This window comes from Silene latifolia, chromosome 2 (assembly GCF_048544455.1).
Source record: "Silene latifolia isolate original U9 population chromosome 2, ASM4854445v1, whole genome shotgun sequence".
Taxonomy (NCBI): Eukaryota; Viridiplantae; Streptophyta; class Magnoliopsida; order Caryophyllales; family Caryophyllaceae; genus Silene; species Silene latifolia.
Genome location: NC_133527.1, coordinates 110,332,541 through 110,350,391, shown reverse-complemented (window position 1 = coordinate 110,350,391; position 17,851 = coordinate 110,332,541). Strand labels below are relative to the sequence as shown.

General features: G+C 35.3%; 1 protein-coding gene across 1 annotated transcript; it reads right to left on the bottom strand.

Annotated features, from left to right (window-relative positions):
* Positions 1-6,820: 6,820 nt before the first annotated feature.
* On the bottom strand, positions 6,821-16,979 carry LOC141641171 (protein FAR1-RELATED SEQUENCE 5-like). Its single transcript, XM_074449844.1, has 2 exons — positions 16,229-16,979; positions 6,821-7,227 (listed from the first exon to the last, which is right to left on the bottom strand). Exons 1-2 carry the CDS (start codon positions 16,977-16,979, stop codon positions 6,821-6,823), a joined length of 1,158 nt encoding a protein of 385 aa, XP_074305945.1.
* Between the last annotated feature and the right edge of the window lie 872 nt (positions 16,980-17,851).

The following is a 17,851-nucleotide window of genomic DNA, read 5'->3' as shown; positions in this document are numbered from 1 at the left end:
AATGTTGTTTAACATTTGAGATGATGGGGATGTCTTCTCGAAGCTTGATTGACAACGAAGCTACTACAATGAAACAGATTGACAAGGAAGCTTCTAAACCGTAAACTTGGTGACAAGGAAGCTACTAAAAACAGAACCATTTGTTCCGTGTCGAGTGAGTCCTCATACTAAAAGACCAGTTGATGAGGATGTCTTACCGAAAGATGTTGAAGAACCATCTACCAAGAAAAGGAGAGTGTCCATCATTCGATAAGAAAGATGATAGCAGCGTTGCTAGTAGGAAAGGAAGTCCACATAGGAAGTGTGGTAAAGATTATGATACGCTGGTAACTAGGATGAGTCCTTCTTTGATAAATAATTTTATCAAGTCGAACCCGTCTGAGAAGCAAATTGAAGCTATTCAGAGCATGGGTTTTGAGAGAGTTAAAACTTGATCGGAAGAAATCCATGGCCATTTGGCTAGATGGATTGTGGAGTCTTTCAATCCATTCGATTGTTCGTTGATGAATGGGGATTTGACTATCACGGATGAGGATGTCTACCTTGTCACGGGAATTCCTATGGGGCCATTAGATATTAATCCGGTTGGGAGGTATCTTGTAAAGAAGAGGGTTATTTAGAGGTGTCCGGAGATTTAAGGACCAATTTAGTACCACAGATATTACAAGAAGGTTTTACTAGAGAAGATGATTGAGCAGCGGGATGCTGGAGATGATTTTAAGAGGAATTTTCTTGTATATATTACTTCTGTTCTGTTGATGGGGGTAGCTAGTGATTATCCCAGCACTCGTATATTAAGTTGCTTCTCCGATCTGTCTGATGTACCAAAATTTAATTGGTGCAAGTTTGCACGAGTCAACATGATTGAAAATGTCATTTCTGGAAAAAGGCGTGACTAAAGACCCGGTACGTCCTTTAAGGGACCAATTCTCATTTTTTGTCTTATCTACTTGGATAGAGTCGTTTTCAAGACAAGAACGGTCGTTCGATCTTTCCCTTTGTTAGCCAATTGGTCCGATTTAACGTATCAGAGAGAGGGTGAAGATGGAAAAACATGACGCAAATGGTTTTCGAGAGGGGCGTGTAGAAGACAGATTTGTTTATAAACCACCCATGTCTGAAACTGACAAATGGGTTGATGATGCAGTGACGACACAGGGAAAGGAAAATGTTGAGGGTCTTTGGAGTGACGACAAAGGGAAAGGGAAAGGTTGAGGATATAGAAGAAGGAGGTCTCGTTGATAAGAAAACAACAGATTGTATCAAGTTTTTAGCGGGGACTCTTTACATTTACTCTTGCAGAGTTATGGTGCATTCTCAAAGGCGTCATGCAAGCAAAGATTGTGGTTCCTCATATGGAAGTCATTGCAAAATGTCGACTTTGGCGATTCGTTATTTGAAGGGTTTTCACTTTCGCAAACAAAGTAAAGAAGAATCGAGATGGAAGAAGAGGAAAGAAAGGACGAGGAGAAAGATGACCATGAATTGGAGGAAGATGAGAGAAACGATGAGGGTAAAGTGGAGGATAAATTTGAGAAGGTCAAGGAGAAAGATGACCATGAAATGGAGGAAGAGGAGAGAAAGGACGAGAGTAAAGTGGAGGAGGGGAAGAAGTATGTGGATTATATGGACTCTGATGAGTTTTACAACGATCCCAAAATCTTGGCTGATTTAGAGGGGATTCTGAATAGTGCATATAACCGTGTTGGTGAGGCATTTAAAGAACACCAAGTTACGAAGGAAAAGATGGACAAGGAACTCATGGAGGGGCCATCTTTCAGTCTCTTTCACGGTGAGGATGCGTTATATACATCTCAAGAGTTCCGCGAAGCACAGAGGTCTGGTGATATGTGTGATGTTCCCCATGCGAGCACGTCAACTGCACCTATCATTTCATCCCCTCCCCGTGCAACAATGTCAGCTACACCTTCAATCCCATCCCGTCCCCGTGGAAGCACTCCCGCTGTACCTTCTATTTATTCCCCTCCCAGTGCAAGCACATCAGCTGCACCTTCCAATCCATCCCCTGCATCACCAATACTTATCTCGTCACAACTGTCATTGAATGAATCTCCAATTATGCCTTCTTCTCCGCTTGTAGAACTGTCCCCAACCGTCCCCTCCCAGACTCGGAAGTGTAAGAGGAAAGTTGAGTTACCTGACGTTTTTCGTTCACCTTTCTTCATACGAAATGTGAACGTGATGGATGCCTTGAGTCAGTCTGAAAAACTGATGGGTGACTATGCATTTGCCGCTGACTTAGATGAAGGGTATGTATTAGTCTATTAATTTTGCTTTTATTTTTTTCTTATTCGGTATATGTATTATATTTTCTTTCTATAACACTGAGGTTTTATTTTTGTAGCGAGGTTCTGTTCAGCCGTGGCGGCAAGATTCTTACACGATATGATATGAAGACCTTGCTATTTAGTGGTAGCGTTAACATCGACGTGATCAATGTGTGGTGTGATTATCTGAATAATGGAAACAGGTTAAGAGATCGTAGATCAATTTCCCGTCTCTTTCTCACTGAAACAACTGATGTAAGTTTGATATTTAAATTTTGTTGGTCTAAGTTATCAACTTGTACCTTTTTATTCTCTAATACGGGTCACCTAATTGAAACAACAGATAGCCTCATTGGATATCAACTATAGAGACGTGAAATTGGTAAGTTGTTCAATATTTTAAAAGTTTTAAAAGTACATAATTAAATAATATACAAACCCAACTAACCATTGTTTGACAGGTTTTATTCCCTGTTGTTGCACCCAGCCCACTTCTTCATTGTTTTGATATTGATCATAACTTGTATGAAGTTATACACCCGTGTGATCCAGGGTGTGTAGAATTTCATGTCAGTGTTCAATATGTGGTATGTTTTCAACCGTTTGGCAATAAGTATGTTAAATGTCTGATTTAATTCTTATATAGCGAACTTATTTGCTTGGCATTGTCTTGTCTAATGAAAAAACAGTTAAGTGCAAAACTTTCTTCCATGATTCCAAAGCTTCATGCTACATATTTTGTAGTAGCCAAAGAGTATGTTCCAAATAAAAGTTTCTCTGTCGAGCGTGATACTGGAATTTACATGATGCGACATATGGAGACGTACAATGGGAATAAGTGTCGGTATACTTTAAAGCTGCTCAAGGACGTAAGTCTCCATTATTTAAGTCAAATTTTTAGTTGGTGTTTCTATATTTCCTGATGCCAGAAGCCATCAACATGCATGTATTAGCTTTGTTCTTTCATGAATCAGCCTTGTATGTGTATTAGATATGTAGGTATGTGTATTAGATATGTAGGTATGTGTATTAGATGTGTAGGCTCTGCGGTTGATTTCACTTTATATCATTGTTCAGAGAACTGATGTGAAGCGTTACATTGTGAGGGTTTGCAATGAAATTTTGACTTGGCAAGACAACATCGTGAAAGATCAAGTGACGTCTAAAGCAAAGGCTTACAAGAATGGCTGTGTGATTCGGTAATCAGAAATCTATTACCAACAATGCTTCTCATTACTATATGATGACTCCTGGTTTATTAAAAGTGTGCTATGGTTATGTAATTGTTCTGTGTTTTCCCTTTTTCTCCCCAGGAATGAAGTTCCACGAGACATGCCCTATACAGATGAACACTTGATGAATTTTATTAGGACAAATGTGGCAAATAAGGAGTAAGTTATCACTGACCATATAGCATCTTTTTGAGTTGTTTTTGTCCACTTTTTTTGTTGTGTGTGCATCTAATTACAATATGTGCATTATTAGTGACATTGTTGTAGACACTCCATGGTTGCAAGTAACCCAAGAAGGAATGTCGACTTTGTTTGGAGGAAAATGGATCATGGATATGGTAATTGACCTTGTTGGTCTTCGTTTAACACTTGAAAGACCAAATCTTGTGTACTTTCCGACAATAATCAAGGTATTCATATTCATCCTTAGTAACCGCTAATGTTTCTACTTGGAATTACCAACATTTTTCACAAATTTTCTCAACTTTCAGGATGTTGTCGCTAAAAACAGTTTTCAAAGTCGAGTACATTAAGCTTCAAGATTTGCCCAAAAGTCTAACCAAAGCTAAACTGGTAATTATCCCGTCACTTTTTAATTTTATTATATCGACGGAATTTACTACTTTGAAAGAACTTAATTAAGTTCTTGCCTAAGAAAGAACTTTATTAAATATCCTGTCTAACCTGTTTGTATATTATCCCGTCAAACTGGTAATTATCCCCTCACTTTTTCATTTCCGCATGGGCGTTTTTGCAGGCTTTCTTCCCTTAATGTGTTGACCGTGAACATTGGTTTGCTTGCGTGTCTGACTTTGTTAAAAAGACCAACTTTATACTTGACTCAAACTTGCCTAGGCGTCCTGACACAAGATGTAAATTTTTAGTTGAAACGGTATGATTATATCCGTATGCCTTAGGGGTTTGTTACCTCAATTTTGTGTTGGTTTTCCTTCGCTTTTATATTATTGTGTTTATCTTTTTTTGGTTTTTTGTAGTTATTTCCTGCTTTGGGGATTATTGCAAGAGACTTTCCAGGATACAAAAAGATGTTGCAAATAAACAATTTTCCGTTTGTGACTGTGGATGTGCCTCGACAAAAGAATGGGTACCTTACTTGTTTAAACTATACTCTACTCGTGATAAATATTTTCGATGGGATACACACCATTTTAAAGCGTTTAACAAATTTCCTTATTTCAAAAGGTATTCTTCATGAGTCTATTTGTGAAGTTTCTAGAAAACTTGAGTTGTCAATCATTATGGTCCGATCAGACTTGTTACGAGGTAATGATGTCTAAACCAAGTTATATTAGTCAAATATTATTCGGCATATTTTATTGCAACACTTTCAATATTGTTGTCAAATATATATGCAGAATTTGGATGAATATGGTGAGAGTGTGATTGTAGATCTTATCAGATGGGAGGAAAACAAGAGAACGGTAATAACAATATATTCCGAATGCTTTATCTAATTTTGTTTCTATTATTTTCCAATCAGTTTTCAATATTGATGTCAAGTGACTTTAAATGTAACAATATTTCCCTACCTTTTTTTTTGTAGGATTATACCTAGGTGTTTTTTTTGCAAGAATATGGTGAGAGTTTGTGTGCTTAGCAAATGGGAGTGGCAGAGAACCTTCTCATTGTCTTTTGTTGATTCTTTGATTTGGGCAGGCATTAGTTTGTAGGTGGACTAAATTTGTAGGTTGCAGATGTGTAGGTATTCCAAGTAACTTTTGCGTGTATGGAAGACCCTCCTACGTGTATGAGAAGGCGTTGTATGTGTATGCAATACCTTTCTACGTGCATGTAATTTGTCGACTTTCGGGTCTGTTTAACGAGACTTAAGCGTGCCTGAGGAGGCGTTATATGTGAATGGAACAGCTTTTTAACTGTGTGGGGCACAATTATGTCACTAGATTATGGCCTTTTTTAATGAGACTTGTAATGAGAATTACCCCATTTGTCAGGGTGTTGTTTTAAAATCCCAAAGTAACTTGCATATTTACATGCATGAGAAGGCGTTATATGTGTATAGAACAGCCTTCTACATGCATGAAAATTTTCAAAACAAAATTACTTGCATTATTTAGAGTTACCAATGTACTTTGAGCGTGACGTCTTTCGGGCCGTGCCTAAAGTCTTGATAGGATTGGCCCGACTTCTTTAATAATCACTCACATTTAAGTTTCGAGACTTGAAATGAGAATTAAAACCCACATTTAAGTCTTGAGACTTAAAATGATCCTAAAAACAAGTGTTGTAATGAGAATTAACCCATCTCATGGGGATTATCCCATTTAGGTTATCTGTGCATAAGATGGCCTTCTATATGCATGGAATAACCTTTTAGTTGCATGATATTTAACGACTTGTCATACACGATGATGATTCAACTAATCACATTTTATTTCTTTGGCATAAATTGGTCACATGTTTGACTTTCTAATTACCAAATTTGGAGAAACAATTATCACATGTGTATAAAATGACCTCATACGTGCATAAAATGAGCTAGTATGTGCATGTCATAATTGCTCAGAGAAACACATGTTTTTTATTCTTAAATCGAATCACAATTTCATCTTCTCAAATATACAATTTAAGAATCCGGAAGCCTCCCGTTACATTTATTACAAAACAATTGTTGACTTCTCAAATGATGCTCAAAAATAATCCTAAAAACTTCAATGATGCTCAAAAATAATCCTAAAAACTTCAATGATGCTCAAAAACAAGTGTTGACTTCTCAAATGATGCTCAAAAATTCCGCACATACCCAATTCCTCGCAAAAATCTTCAATCTCACACATAAGAAAGCAAATGTCAACAAAGATAAAAATTAGAGGGAAACAAAAAGGGTAAAAGTAGAAAACTTGCGCTAATAAGAGACATCACTTACTCGACTATTTGTCAGTGATCCTTTGGTCGGTCACAATTCCTGCTATCGTGGTTCGCCATCTGCCCACAAGCCTTGCATCTTCTTAGTGGTTTCTTATTGACTTCCCCTGCTCTTTCTCTTTGTGAAATCATTCTTTTCCCCGAGCCTTTGTTTTTGCATTGTCTTGGCGGCAAAATTGTAATTTCGCTAGGCACGCTTGTACCCAAGAGCATTTCAATTTCCGCATTTTTGTCCCTTTACTTTCCAATACTACTATTACCACCATCATCATCGACACTACTTGTTGTTCTGCAAGTACCCTTTCCTTGAACTCGCGTAAAATGGTTAGTAACTCATCACAATTAACAGGACTCTGTTCAACTAGTGAGACACAAGTGAACATTTCTGATCACAATTCAGTCAGTTTGTTCTTTTGTGCATCGACTGATCTCAATCGCAAGCAAACCGCCCATCGAATTGAATATTGGCTGGCGGGTTGCTAGTTTGCTCCACCTATTTAGTAGGTATTCGCTTGGAATTTTCTCAAAACCATAATCTTTAAGAACACAGAGAATATGTCGACAAAGTATTCCATGTCGTTCAAATTTCTTGCAATTGCATACTAGTTTCACTTCAGCTGTCTTATAACCCACCTTATAGTCTTTCTTTCTCTCACGATCCTTGACATCTATGTAGAGAATTGCACGATTCTTATCTTTTTGTTTGTCCCCAATGGCACAAGTAAAGCATGCTGCTTTTATTTCCACTTTGAACTCCTCGAAAATTCTCGGAGTGTAGGTTTCTGCTGCATGCTTTTCCAGGTCTAGAGGAGTAGCCAAGTCAGGAAACGAGTGAAGGAAATGTAGATTCATGTACATAATAACATACTCTTATATGTCTAAATAATTTGTCATAAAATTAATTACGGATCTTATGCATGCAAACAATAAAATAAATAGAGGAGAAATCATGTCCTTACATGGTAAATTTCGGCAATTAGGGCACAAAAGAGATCACCTTTCTCTTTTGTTCTTGAGCTTATTCCAATGGAAGAATGAAGATCTAAGTGTAAGATCTCTCCCTATGTATTATACCCAAGGCTCCTCTTAATTAAATTAATATTACAAATACTAGTTATAATATTAATCAAGGTAGAAAAATGGAACCAAAATATTTATAAACTCTTATACTATTTCGGTTTTTAGAGAGATAAAAGGGAGGATTTTAATTCTCTCTAAAACTATGTTTTTGGATGATGAGTAGAATGAATTAATCTCTAACACATTTTAGAGTAATAGGTAAAATAAAAATGAAAAACCAATGATGGTTTTTCACATCAAAAACCGGGTGGTAGGGGGGGCTTTTGGGTGAGCCAATGCATGAAATGGTTTGTCTTCACAATGCACCATAGACTTACATGGCTACTAAAGCAAAACAATCATTGTGTTTAGCTACTAATTAAACAATTAATTAGCTTAACATCCCCTCCTATTTTCGGCACCTTTAGCTAATATGGATTCCATATTAATTTTGTCAATTGTCAATATGTTACATGTCATATGTCACATATATTTGTTATGTATTTTTAACATATTAAAAATCAACGTATTAATAAAAATACGTCACATACAAAAATCGACTTAGTAATTTCATAATTACTTGTGCCAAAAATTTTACCAATTTATAAATCACAAATGATTGTATTTATAACAATTCATTCAATTTAATTGTTACATTAAACAATTTATTTCATCCGAGTAATTATACAATTTAATTACTCAGACCGTATCTTATTTAATCACATTTCAATATGATACGTAAATTTTACTTCCAAAATCGTCTGTCAATTTTCAAGTAATTTAATTAATTCGTAACATTATACGATTAATTAAATAATCAATTAAGAGGGTTGCCCTTTAGGTATGACCTAGGGGGTCAACTGATCACCACCGTCACACGACAGTAATGTCAAACTCTAGTAAGCCAATCATTACCGATATATGTTGACCAGTTGACAGTAACAAAATTACTTCCCAATTGTATTCATTTTAATGAGACTTAAACATGTGATCATCATGATCAACAGTCGTGATCGCATTATTGTCGGAGGACACATATTCCAACAATCTCCCACTTGTCCTCGACAAGTGTGCGTCACCAATTCTCTTGTCCTATTACTATCTCCCACTCAATGCAAGGTGTCTTTCAGGTCGTACTTGCAAGTGATCATATCGAGAGCGGTTTCCTCGATCCGGAGAATAATCGATTGACCGGATTTATCCACTCGGATATCTTCCGAGCGTGGCCACGCATTTCGATTCATTACTCCTCGAGTGGCCCCGAGATATTGTTATAACCCTGACTAGGGGTGGACAATTCTTATTGCACTCATTCCCTTCGACTAGCCACACCATCATAACCCAAAATATGCCCATTTGACCCCATTTACGAAGGTCGTAGTAACACAAATCAAAGTTAATCAAACTGTGCCATCTTAGGTGAATAGTCTTTAGTCAAAAGAATCGACTCATTTGAATACTATAGTAGCTCTCGCCACGACCAGGCTATATAAATTTGCCAGAACTCTATAAGCGGTCATAAGGCCCGACAAAAATGTTCCTAACAATCCGCCTATGTGATCGACTAGTCATCACACATGACTCTATGGCACTTGAACTTGCCATCAATCGCATCACACTCTAGTCACTTCGAGACGTCACCTCATATAAGTAACTATGGGCAAAAACAATGTTAATCCATGTTCACTTTAACGGGTTTCAATTGTCTCTACAACCCGTTTGGATATAACAATGTACCAAGTGAGTTAATAATAACTCAAACGACAAATGTTGACATCACACTCGGGTAGTCAATATCATATTACAACCTTGTGATGTTTATCATAAGTGTAAACACTTATTGATTGCAATAGAAGTTTAACATCCCATGTGTCCATGTGTTCAAACTTCTTACATTTGCAATTTCCTTCACATTCATGTTCTCATAGCATGAATCTTACCAAGTACACATTAAGGTTCTTGACCTTGGTTTTGGTTCTTTAACTTGAAAGAACTTTCTCACTGATCATCTCATAACGAACTAATTTGCGATGAATAATACAACTTGTACTGATCAAGTATTCATCCACACACAATGCACTAGGTATGTGTTTTGTAGAATCTTGTAACAATTGACAAGATTATTTAGCTTAGCACTTCTCATAAGTCCTAGCTTTTACTAGAAAAGATTGTTTATGAATAACCTCTTATTCAACCAAGCATCTTTCCAAAACTTCTCATTTCTCTTTCTAGGCATGAAAGAATTGGGATTCTCATAAATCCTCATATGTGCTCGGATTTTTCTATAATATGTGCAACTTCTTGACACACAATAGAACATTCCGTCAAACACTGAAATCGCTCATCGGATTCTACTTGAGAATTCATGACGTTTTTATTTTGGCTTACCAAGTCTATCATCATGCTCTTATGCATATGATTTATAATTGGACATGTACATGATTATTCTAATGGCGGAAACATTAGTTACTAATAATCATGAGATCAACCGTTCTTAGGTTCAATGAACTACCATGACTGCTAATGGTAATCCCATTTTCATTCATACGAATAACCTGCGCGTATGTTGATTTGATGTGTATCTCTTAATACTAATCCAACATCCCATGATGTAATTGGATTCATCATTGTCCATTTTCATCCAGAATTGAAAACTCAAAATCTTCTTTATGAAAGAAGGTATTAGCTCGTCATTCTTTAATGAGTAATGGGTTTTATACATTCAAGGATGATAGCTCCCACTAAATTCCATGTCTTCACATGAGAATTTCTTAACTCCCACTCAATTCAACATATTTCGAAATTGACTTCTCAATCGAAATTTGTCAAGAATATAAATTGCTTTGCCAAGTTACTAGGATAAAACCATATATGTTCCCATCATATCCTTTCAAAATGCCTATTTTGAAGTGGTCTTATCTCAACCTTACGGAAAGAGATTTTAAATCTCTAACACACTCATGTCATAATGATGTGTAGTAATGTCATTATTCAAATACAAATAATATTTAGAATAGGTCCTTCGGAATACCCTTTCGGAAGGAGGTTTAACCATTTCATAGCGAGGTTAAACAATGACATTTGCGTGGTTAAAACGTTGGCTATTGAAGATATCGGAATATCAATCTTTGCGACTTGATCATAACTAGTATGTTACTATGATTCATTTAGGCTCTTAAGTAAAACTCATGATTGAAACTATTGGTCAATTGATTCATAACCTTAGTCAATAAGCTTGTTAAGACTTTACATTAGTCATTTTTCTTCCAAAACTTCTTTTGGTCTCCTCGTGTAGTTATCTTGAGAATAAACTCTTATGATTACTTCACTTGGTCTCTTAAGTCATTTAGAACTAACTTGAGACTATAGATCTCATCCATTTGGTATACTATGTAAATAGATATACCTTTATTCAAATCATTCTTTCTTGCATAGATCTTCATTTACACAAGTACACAATTTCATTTTGCCTTTTCATTTTGCCTTGTGTCCTCATTTTTCTCCCACTCTATCTTTAGAATGAATACACTAAACATTCAAAGATAGCATATGAGACACAAATTAATGATGTTGAAATATAAGGAGAACTATCTCATAGATAGACTAATAGATATTGATTTCATATGAGTATTTGGTGGTTGACATACCTTTAAGAGAGTTCATAGACTCAAAGTCACTTTATAAATAATCATATACAAGCCTTAAGCATGTGGACATATAATGAAACCGGTCATTATATTTGTCTATTAGATCACTTTAAGCGAATAATCTTATGTTTCAAACCGCAAGCAATTTAAAGATGAAATTTTAGAACATAAAGGATAAATGATAAAACGTGTGACTTGGGTTGCAAACCAAGTCACTATCATCCAAAATACAAACCATTATCCAAAATACCTTTCCATGTCGAACATGGAAACTTAAAGTTCTAAAATTCAAAACATAACTTAAAATAAGACAATGAAAAACAAAGCTCCATAAAAGCTATCCTTAGCTTCTTCATGGTTTCTTATGCTTGCTTTTCTTTTCCTTTGTCTTTGCTTGGTGGCGGCCCTATTTACACTAAAAAGGGAGATACATTATCACAACTTTGCATCATAATACCATAGTTGAATTTAGAAACATAAAAGAAGGTTAGTCATTTACCTCTTTGGAGTGATCTTTCCACTTTGATATCACCAAGATATTTGGAACAATTCCTCTTCCAATGTCCCATGCCATTACAATAATGGCACTTATCAAGAGGACCCTTCTTGACTTTGGAGGTGCTAGCTTCACAAGACTTAGCTTTGGTGAATGTGGGAGCTTGCTTCTTGCCCTTTCTCCCATTCTTCTTGAACTTCCCCTTACTCTTTGTGCTTATGTTAAGCACATCCTTGGGAGGGTTCACATTTAACCCCATGTCCCTCTCGGCTTGCACAAGTAACTTGTGCAACTCCTCAAGAGACACATCCTTGTCTTGCATATTGAAATTCACCCGGAATTGTACATATGCCTTAACCTTAGACAAGGAGTGTAGAATCCTATCTACGATGAGTTCTTTGGGGATTTCAACCTTTTGAATCTTCAAGGTCTCGACAAGCTCCATGAGTTTGAGCACATGAGGGCTAACCTTTTGGCCCTCTTTGAAGTCGAGATCAAAGAATGCCGCGGCCGCCTCATATTGACGATCCGCGGAGTTTGTGAAAACATGGTCACAAGTTTGGAGTAAATCTCATTAGCATTGCCCATTTTGAAGGCTCTCCTTTGGAGTTCCGCCTCCATCGCAAATATTAAGACATTTTTCATTGCGGCGGACTCCTTTTGGTAAGCCTCATAGGCTTCCCTAGTGGCCGCGGTGGACCCTAGTGGTGGGCTCGGGTGGAGAGGCCTCGGTAAGGTAACGAAGCTTGTCGTCACCTTCGGCGGCTAATTTGAGTTGGGCATCCCACTCGGAGAAATTTGACCCATTCTTTTCAAGTTTACATCGATCCATGAAGGATCGGAGCCAAGATGAAGTAGCGAGTGGTGTAGCATTAGGTGTTGGTGTTGCCATTTGTTATGAATAAGAAGTGGTCTACAAAACAAAATATAAGGAGTAAAACAAATGTCGTTTAATAATACTCGTAAAAATGTATGATTTAAACAAGTTTTAAGCATTTTTCTAGTGACCTCTACCCAACTAGATAAATGATTCCAAGACCCAAATTCATATCGACTTAGGCACGGGGTAGCCGATGCAACCTTTATCAATATAACTCGGTGGATTAACCTTTTAATCGATTCTACTTTTAGAACTCTTGGTCGATAAAATTACTCTAATGTTTATCTATAGCCCAAAACACATCAATAAGGGCACGGGGTAGCCGATACAACCCTTATCAATTACTTTTGTTGAGTTCAATCCAAATTTCGAATAAATGTGTCCATTATCCAAACCCACATCAACTTGGGCACGGGGTAGCCGATACATCCCTTATCAACATGAATTCGGTGGATTAACATTCATCACCCACTTCCCCTACGTAACAAGGTTTGTACCCCGGGGTAGCCGAGTGCACTCCCTCGCGAAATAGGTTTTCATGGTTTCTACTATTTGGTAAGGCTATGTCTCAATTAATTGTTTTAGCGAGAGGTCATGTCAATTTATTATCTATCACGTTTTAAGTGAACTAAAGCGGTGAACTACGATAATTCGAATTGACACGGTCGATAAACTCGATAAAAGACAATGCATGTTTAGTTATGGCGATTTAGCGATGCATGTGACATAAAATAAAATGCAAGCATAAAGATAAAATCCTAGTATGGCCTTTCCTAAAATAGAAAAACTATTAATCTATTACATATTCGGAAACCAACTCCATTGGTCCCTTGAACTTCGGTTGTGGCACGCATCTCGAGGTAACACCGTCTTTATGTATCGCCATTCTTGAAGTAATCCGTCTTTTGGAACTCCGGAATGAATAAAATTACATAATAAATTACATAATTTCCTATTATACATTTGTAACTAAAATAAAATAAATCTATTAAATTACAAAACGGTGATACGAGATCACAATAAAAATTACAACCGAATCGATATTCCCATACATTTCGGGAAATACCAATTAAAATCTAAGGCCATACTAAGTAAAATTACATAATTCAAAATTACATAAATTATAAATATGACAATCATAAAGAAAATGCAGCATTATAATATGTAAGAACATGCTCAATTTTTTATGCTAAATCGCCTTTTAATTAGCCAATATCATATATTACTCGGTTTTTACGGATTCGCGTGATTTCAACATTTTATAATCACAAAAATACATAAACTCATATTTATGCATAAGTTAATTACCCTAACCTCTTAGGACTCAAAATATAGTCTCCACTAGTAATTTGACCATAATTAACTTTTATTTACAAAATTTGTTCATAAATGGACCAAAATTACAAAAATAAGCTATTAAACTTCAAATAAATCCAAAAATTTCAAATAAATTCAAAATTTGAAATTTAAATTCATGAACATTCTGGAAAAATTCCATGACACTCATAATGTTCAAAATCTTAGGTTAAAAATTTCGAAATTTTTTCGGAAAAACAATGTTGCGGTTTATCGATATTTAATAAAATAATCATAAAAACATGGAAAAATTATTTTCATTAACTTTTCAATTTTAGATCTGAAAAATATAATAAAATGCAACATTAAACGTTTTTCCTAAGTCATAGAATATGTTTTATTAATTTTCAACTAATAATGTCACTATTTATGCCATTTTTCTTCAAAAATTCATAAATCATGCTAAAAGACTTCTTTATAGCCAATTATTTTACACACATCTTGTAAAATTGCATGTGACAACATATAAATTTTCTATGACCAGATTCGAAATTTAACTCATATTAACCTATTTTTCTCTTAAATCCGAATTTAATAATGAAAAATTCATTTTTCGAGCATAACAAGTGCAAAAATTATGAAAATTTACAGGTTATCTCAAAATAATATATGTAACAACATATCCAAAAACCAACTTAAAATTCGAAGTATAGCTAATTATCGACCAAAAATGACATTTTTACTCATAAAATCACATTTAAATGTCATTATTATTAAATATGAACAATAAAAATCCGAAAAATTAACCAAAAAATCCTAAAACACTTTAGGACCAGAAATATTAACATGCATGTAATTATTTCGTGATATATCATAATAACACAAATTTTACAAGTTTTATTTTGTTATTCATATAACTCGGAAAAACTTTTAACCAATTTGCATGCAAACAACCGTGGCTCTTGATACCGATTGAAAGAAATGTAGATTCATGTACATAATAACATACTCTTATATGTCTAAATAATTTGTCATAAAATTAATTACGGATCTTATGCATGCAAACAATAAAATAAATAGAGGAGAAATCATGTCCTTACATGGTAAATTTCGGCAATTAGGGCACAAAAGAGATCACCTTTCTCTTTTGTTCTTGAGCTTATTCCAATGGAAGAATGAAGATCTAAGTGTAAGATCTCTCCCTATGTATTATACCCAAGGCTCCTCTTAATTAAATTAATATTACAAATACTAGTTATAATATTAATCAAGGTAGAAAAATGGAACCAAAATATTTATAAACTCTTATACTATTTCGGTTTTTAGAGAGATAAAAGGGAGGATTTTAATTCTCTCTAAAACTATGTTTTTGGATGATGAGTAGAATGAATTAATCTCTAACACATTTTAGAGTAATAGGTAAAATAAAAATGAAAAACCAATGATGGTTTTTCACATCAAAAACCGGGTGGTAGGGGGGGCTTTTGGGTGAGCCAATGCATGAAATGGTTTGTCTTCACAATGCACCATAGACTTACATGGCTACTAAAGCAAAACAATCATTGTGTTTAGCTACTAATTAAACAATTAATTAGCTTAACATCCCCTCCTATTTTCGGCACCTTTAGCTAATATGGATTCCATATTAATTTTGTCAATTGTCAATATGTTACATGTCATATGTCACATATATTTGTTATGTATTTTTAACATATTAAAAATCAACGTATTAATAAAAATACGTCACATACAAAAATCGACTTAGTAATTTCATAATTACTTGTGCCAAAAATTTTACCAATTTATAAATCACAACAGATTGTATTTATAACAATTCATTCAATTTAATTGTTACATTAAACAATTTATTTCATCCGAGTAATTATACAATTTAATTACTCAGACCGTATCTTATTTAATCACATTTCAATATGATACGTAAATTTTACTTCCAAAATCGTCCGTCAATTTTCAAGTAATTTAATTAATTCGTAACATTATACGATTAATTAAATAATCAATTAAGAGGGTTGCCCTTTAGGTATGACCTAGGGGGTCAACTGATCACCACCGTCACACGACAGTAATGTCAAACTCTAGTAAGCCAATCATTACCGATATATGTTGACCAGTTGACAGTAACAAAATTACTTCCCAATTGTATTCATTTTAATGAGACTTAAACATGTGATCATCATGATCAACAGTCGTGATCGCATTATTGTCGGAGGACACATATTCCAACAACGAGTACTTAGATTGTGCAATCAGTTTTGATTGAGCCCATCGTTGTGTATCCATTGCACTCTCAAAGCGCATCCAAAATTCAACAAGGGTCAAATTTGGATTAGTGAAATTGCTAAAAAAATGATTTTCTGACTCGGACCTCGAGGTGGTTCTCATCAACCCTCCTAATAACAAGTCACGAAAGTAAGCTGGAATCCAAAAATGTCTAATGCCATAATTTTCCTGAAGCCACTCATTATCCGATAACCCATGAGCTTCCACAATGGATGTCCATCTTTCCTCAAATTCAGCAGGCTCCACATCTTCGCCCCAAACACATGAGTTTATCTCTTTCAAAAACTCAGTTTCTCTACATATAACAGGCCCTACCTTCTCTGGCAACTTCTTCAATATGTGCCACATGCAATATCTATGTTGCACTTTATCTTTAAAGACTTTCTTAAGTCCTCCTTCTATCCCCAAATCTTCGTCAGTTATTATACACACAGGATAACGACCCCCCATAGCTTCTAGGAATTTCGTAAATAACCAAGCAAATGACTCCTTGCTCTCATTAATAAGAAGCCCAGCCCCAAAGGTCACACATCTCTTATGATGATCCACCCCTGTGAAAGGGGCGAATATCATTCTATACTTATTTTTCCTAAAGGTAGTGTCAAAGGATGTCATATCCCCAAATAGCAAATAATTTTTTATACTAATAGGGTCAGCCCAGAAAACATGTGACAATTTACCTTTCTCATCTACCTCAAAGTCAAAGTAAAAGGATGGACACATTCTTTTTATTTTCATAAAATGCTCAATAAGCATTTGAGCATCCCCTTCTGACAAGAACTTTTTGATATCCCTTGAAAAGTTTTTAAAGTCTTCCAATGAAGCACCCACATTCTGATAACCTCTGACATACTCCTTAAACATCCTATAGGTCATAACTGGACCTTTGTTAGCCTACCCGAGTCCTTTGCCTACGGTGTTTTTTGCCTTTCGCTTCACATTCTCCAGCCTTATTACACAAACAAGTTTTATGTATAGTGACACCCTGTTTATTTTTTTGTGAGCCATTTCTAGTCACAAACCCACATTCTTTTCCATATGCTTCATAAAAGGCAATACCGAGTTCAAGTGTATCAAAGACCATACCAATAACAGGCTTGAGATGGGTAGGACAACCAAAAATCCGATTCATGTTGCTTGAACCGGACGCCTCCTCCTCCTCCTCCTCTGCATCCTCTATTACCTCTGCCTCGTCTATTACTTATGCCTCGTCTACTACGTTATCTGCAAATGTGATGAAATTAAAGTAGAGTTAGGATTTAGATTTACTGGATAACTCAAGTATAAAAAAAAGACGGTTATATAGAACAAGATTCGATCATTCAACAGATTCAATGAATTATACCTTGTACGATTTCAGAACATCAATGTTAAGGGCGAGATATTTCGATATGGATTGAGATGCAATAACTTCAACCATATGTCCTTCATTTGTAATGTCATTTGTAATGACATTAGAAGAACTACGCGACCCCATTGAACTAAGAATGTCATTCTTTAATAACGACGACTTAAAATTAAGTAACTGACAATAAAATCATATCAGGGAATTATTACTAAAACTAAATTTAGAATTTTTGATGCACATATCAATAATTTGATGCACGTAGCTAATAGTTTGACGATTGCAAAACCTGTCTAATTCATAAAACTGAGCCAACAATATCACGATTTCAACCAATTTACGCAATTTCTAATTTTAAAGAACCCTAATTGCTCAAATTCAACAACTTTAATCGATTAATTGA

Coding starts and splice junctions, on each gene's coding strand:
- LOC141641171 (XM_074449844.1), bottom strand. CDS start 16,979: ATGACCTATAGGATGTTTAAGGAGTATGTCAGAGGTTATCAGAATGTG. Junction 7,228..16,228: donor TTGGATTCCAGCTTACTTTC/GTGACTTGTTAT, acceptor CTACTCCTCTAG/ACCTGGAAAAGCATGCAGCA.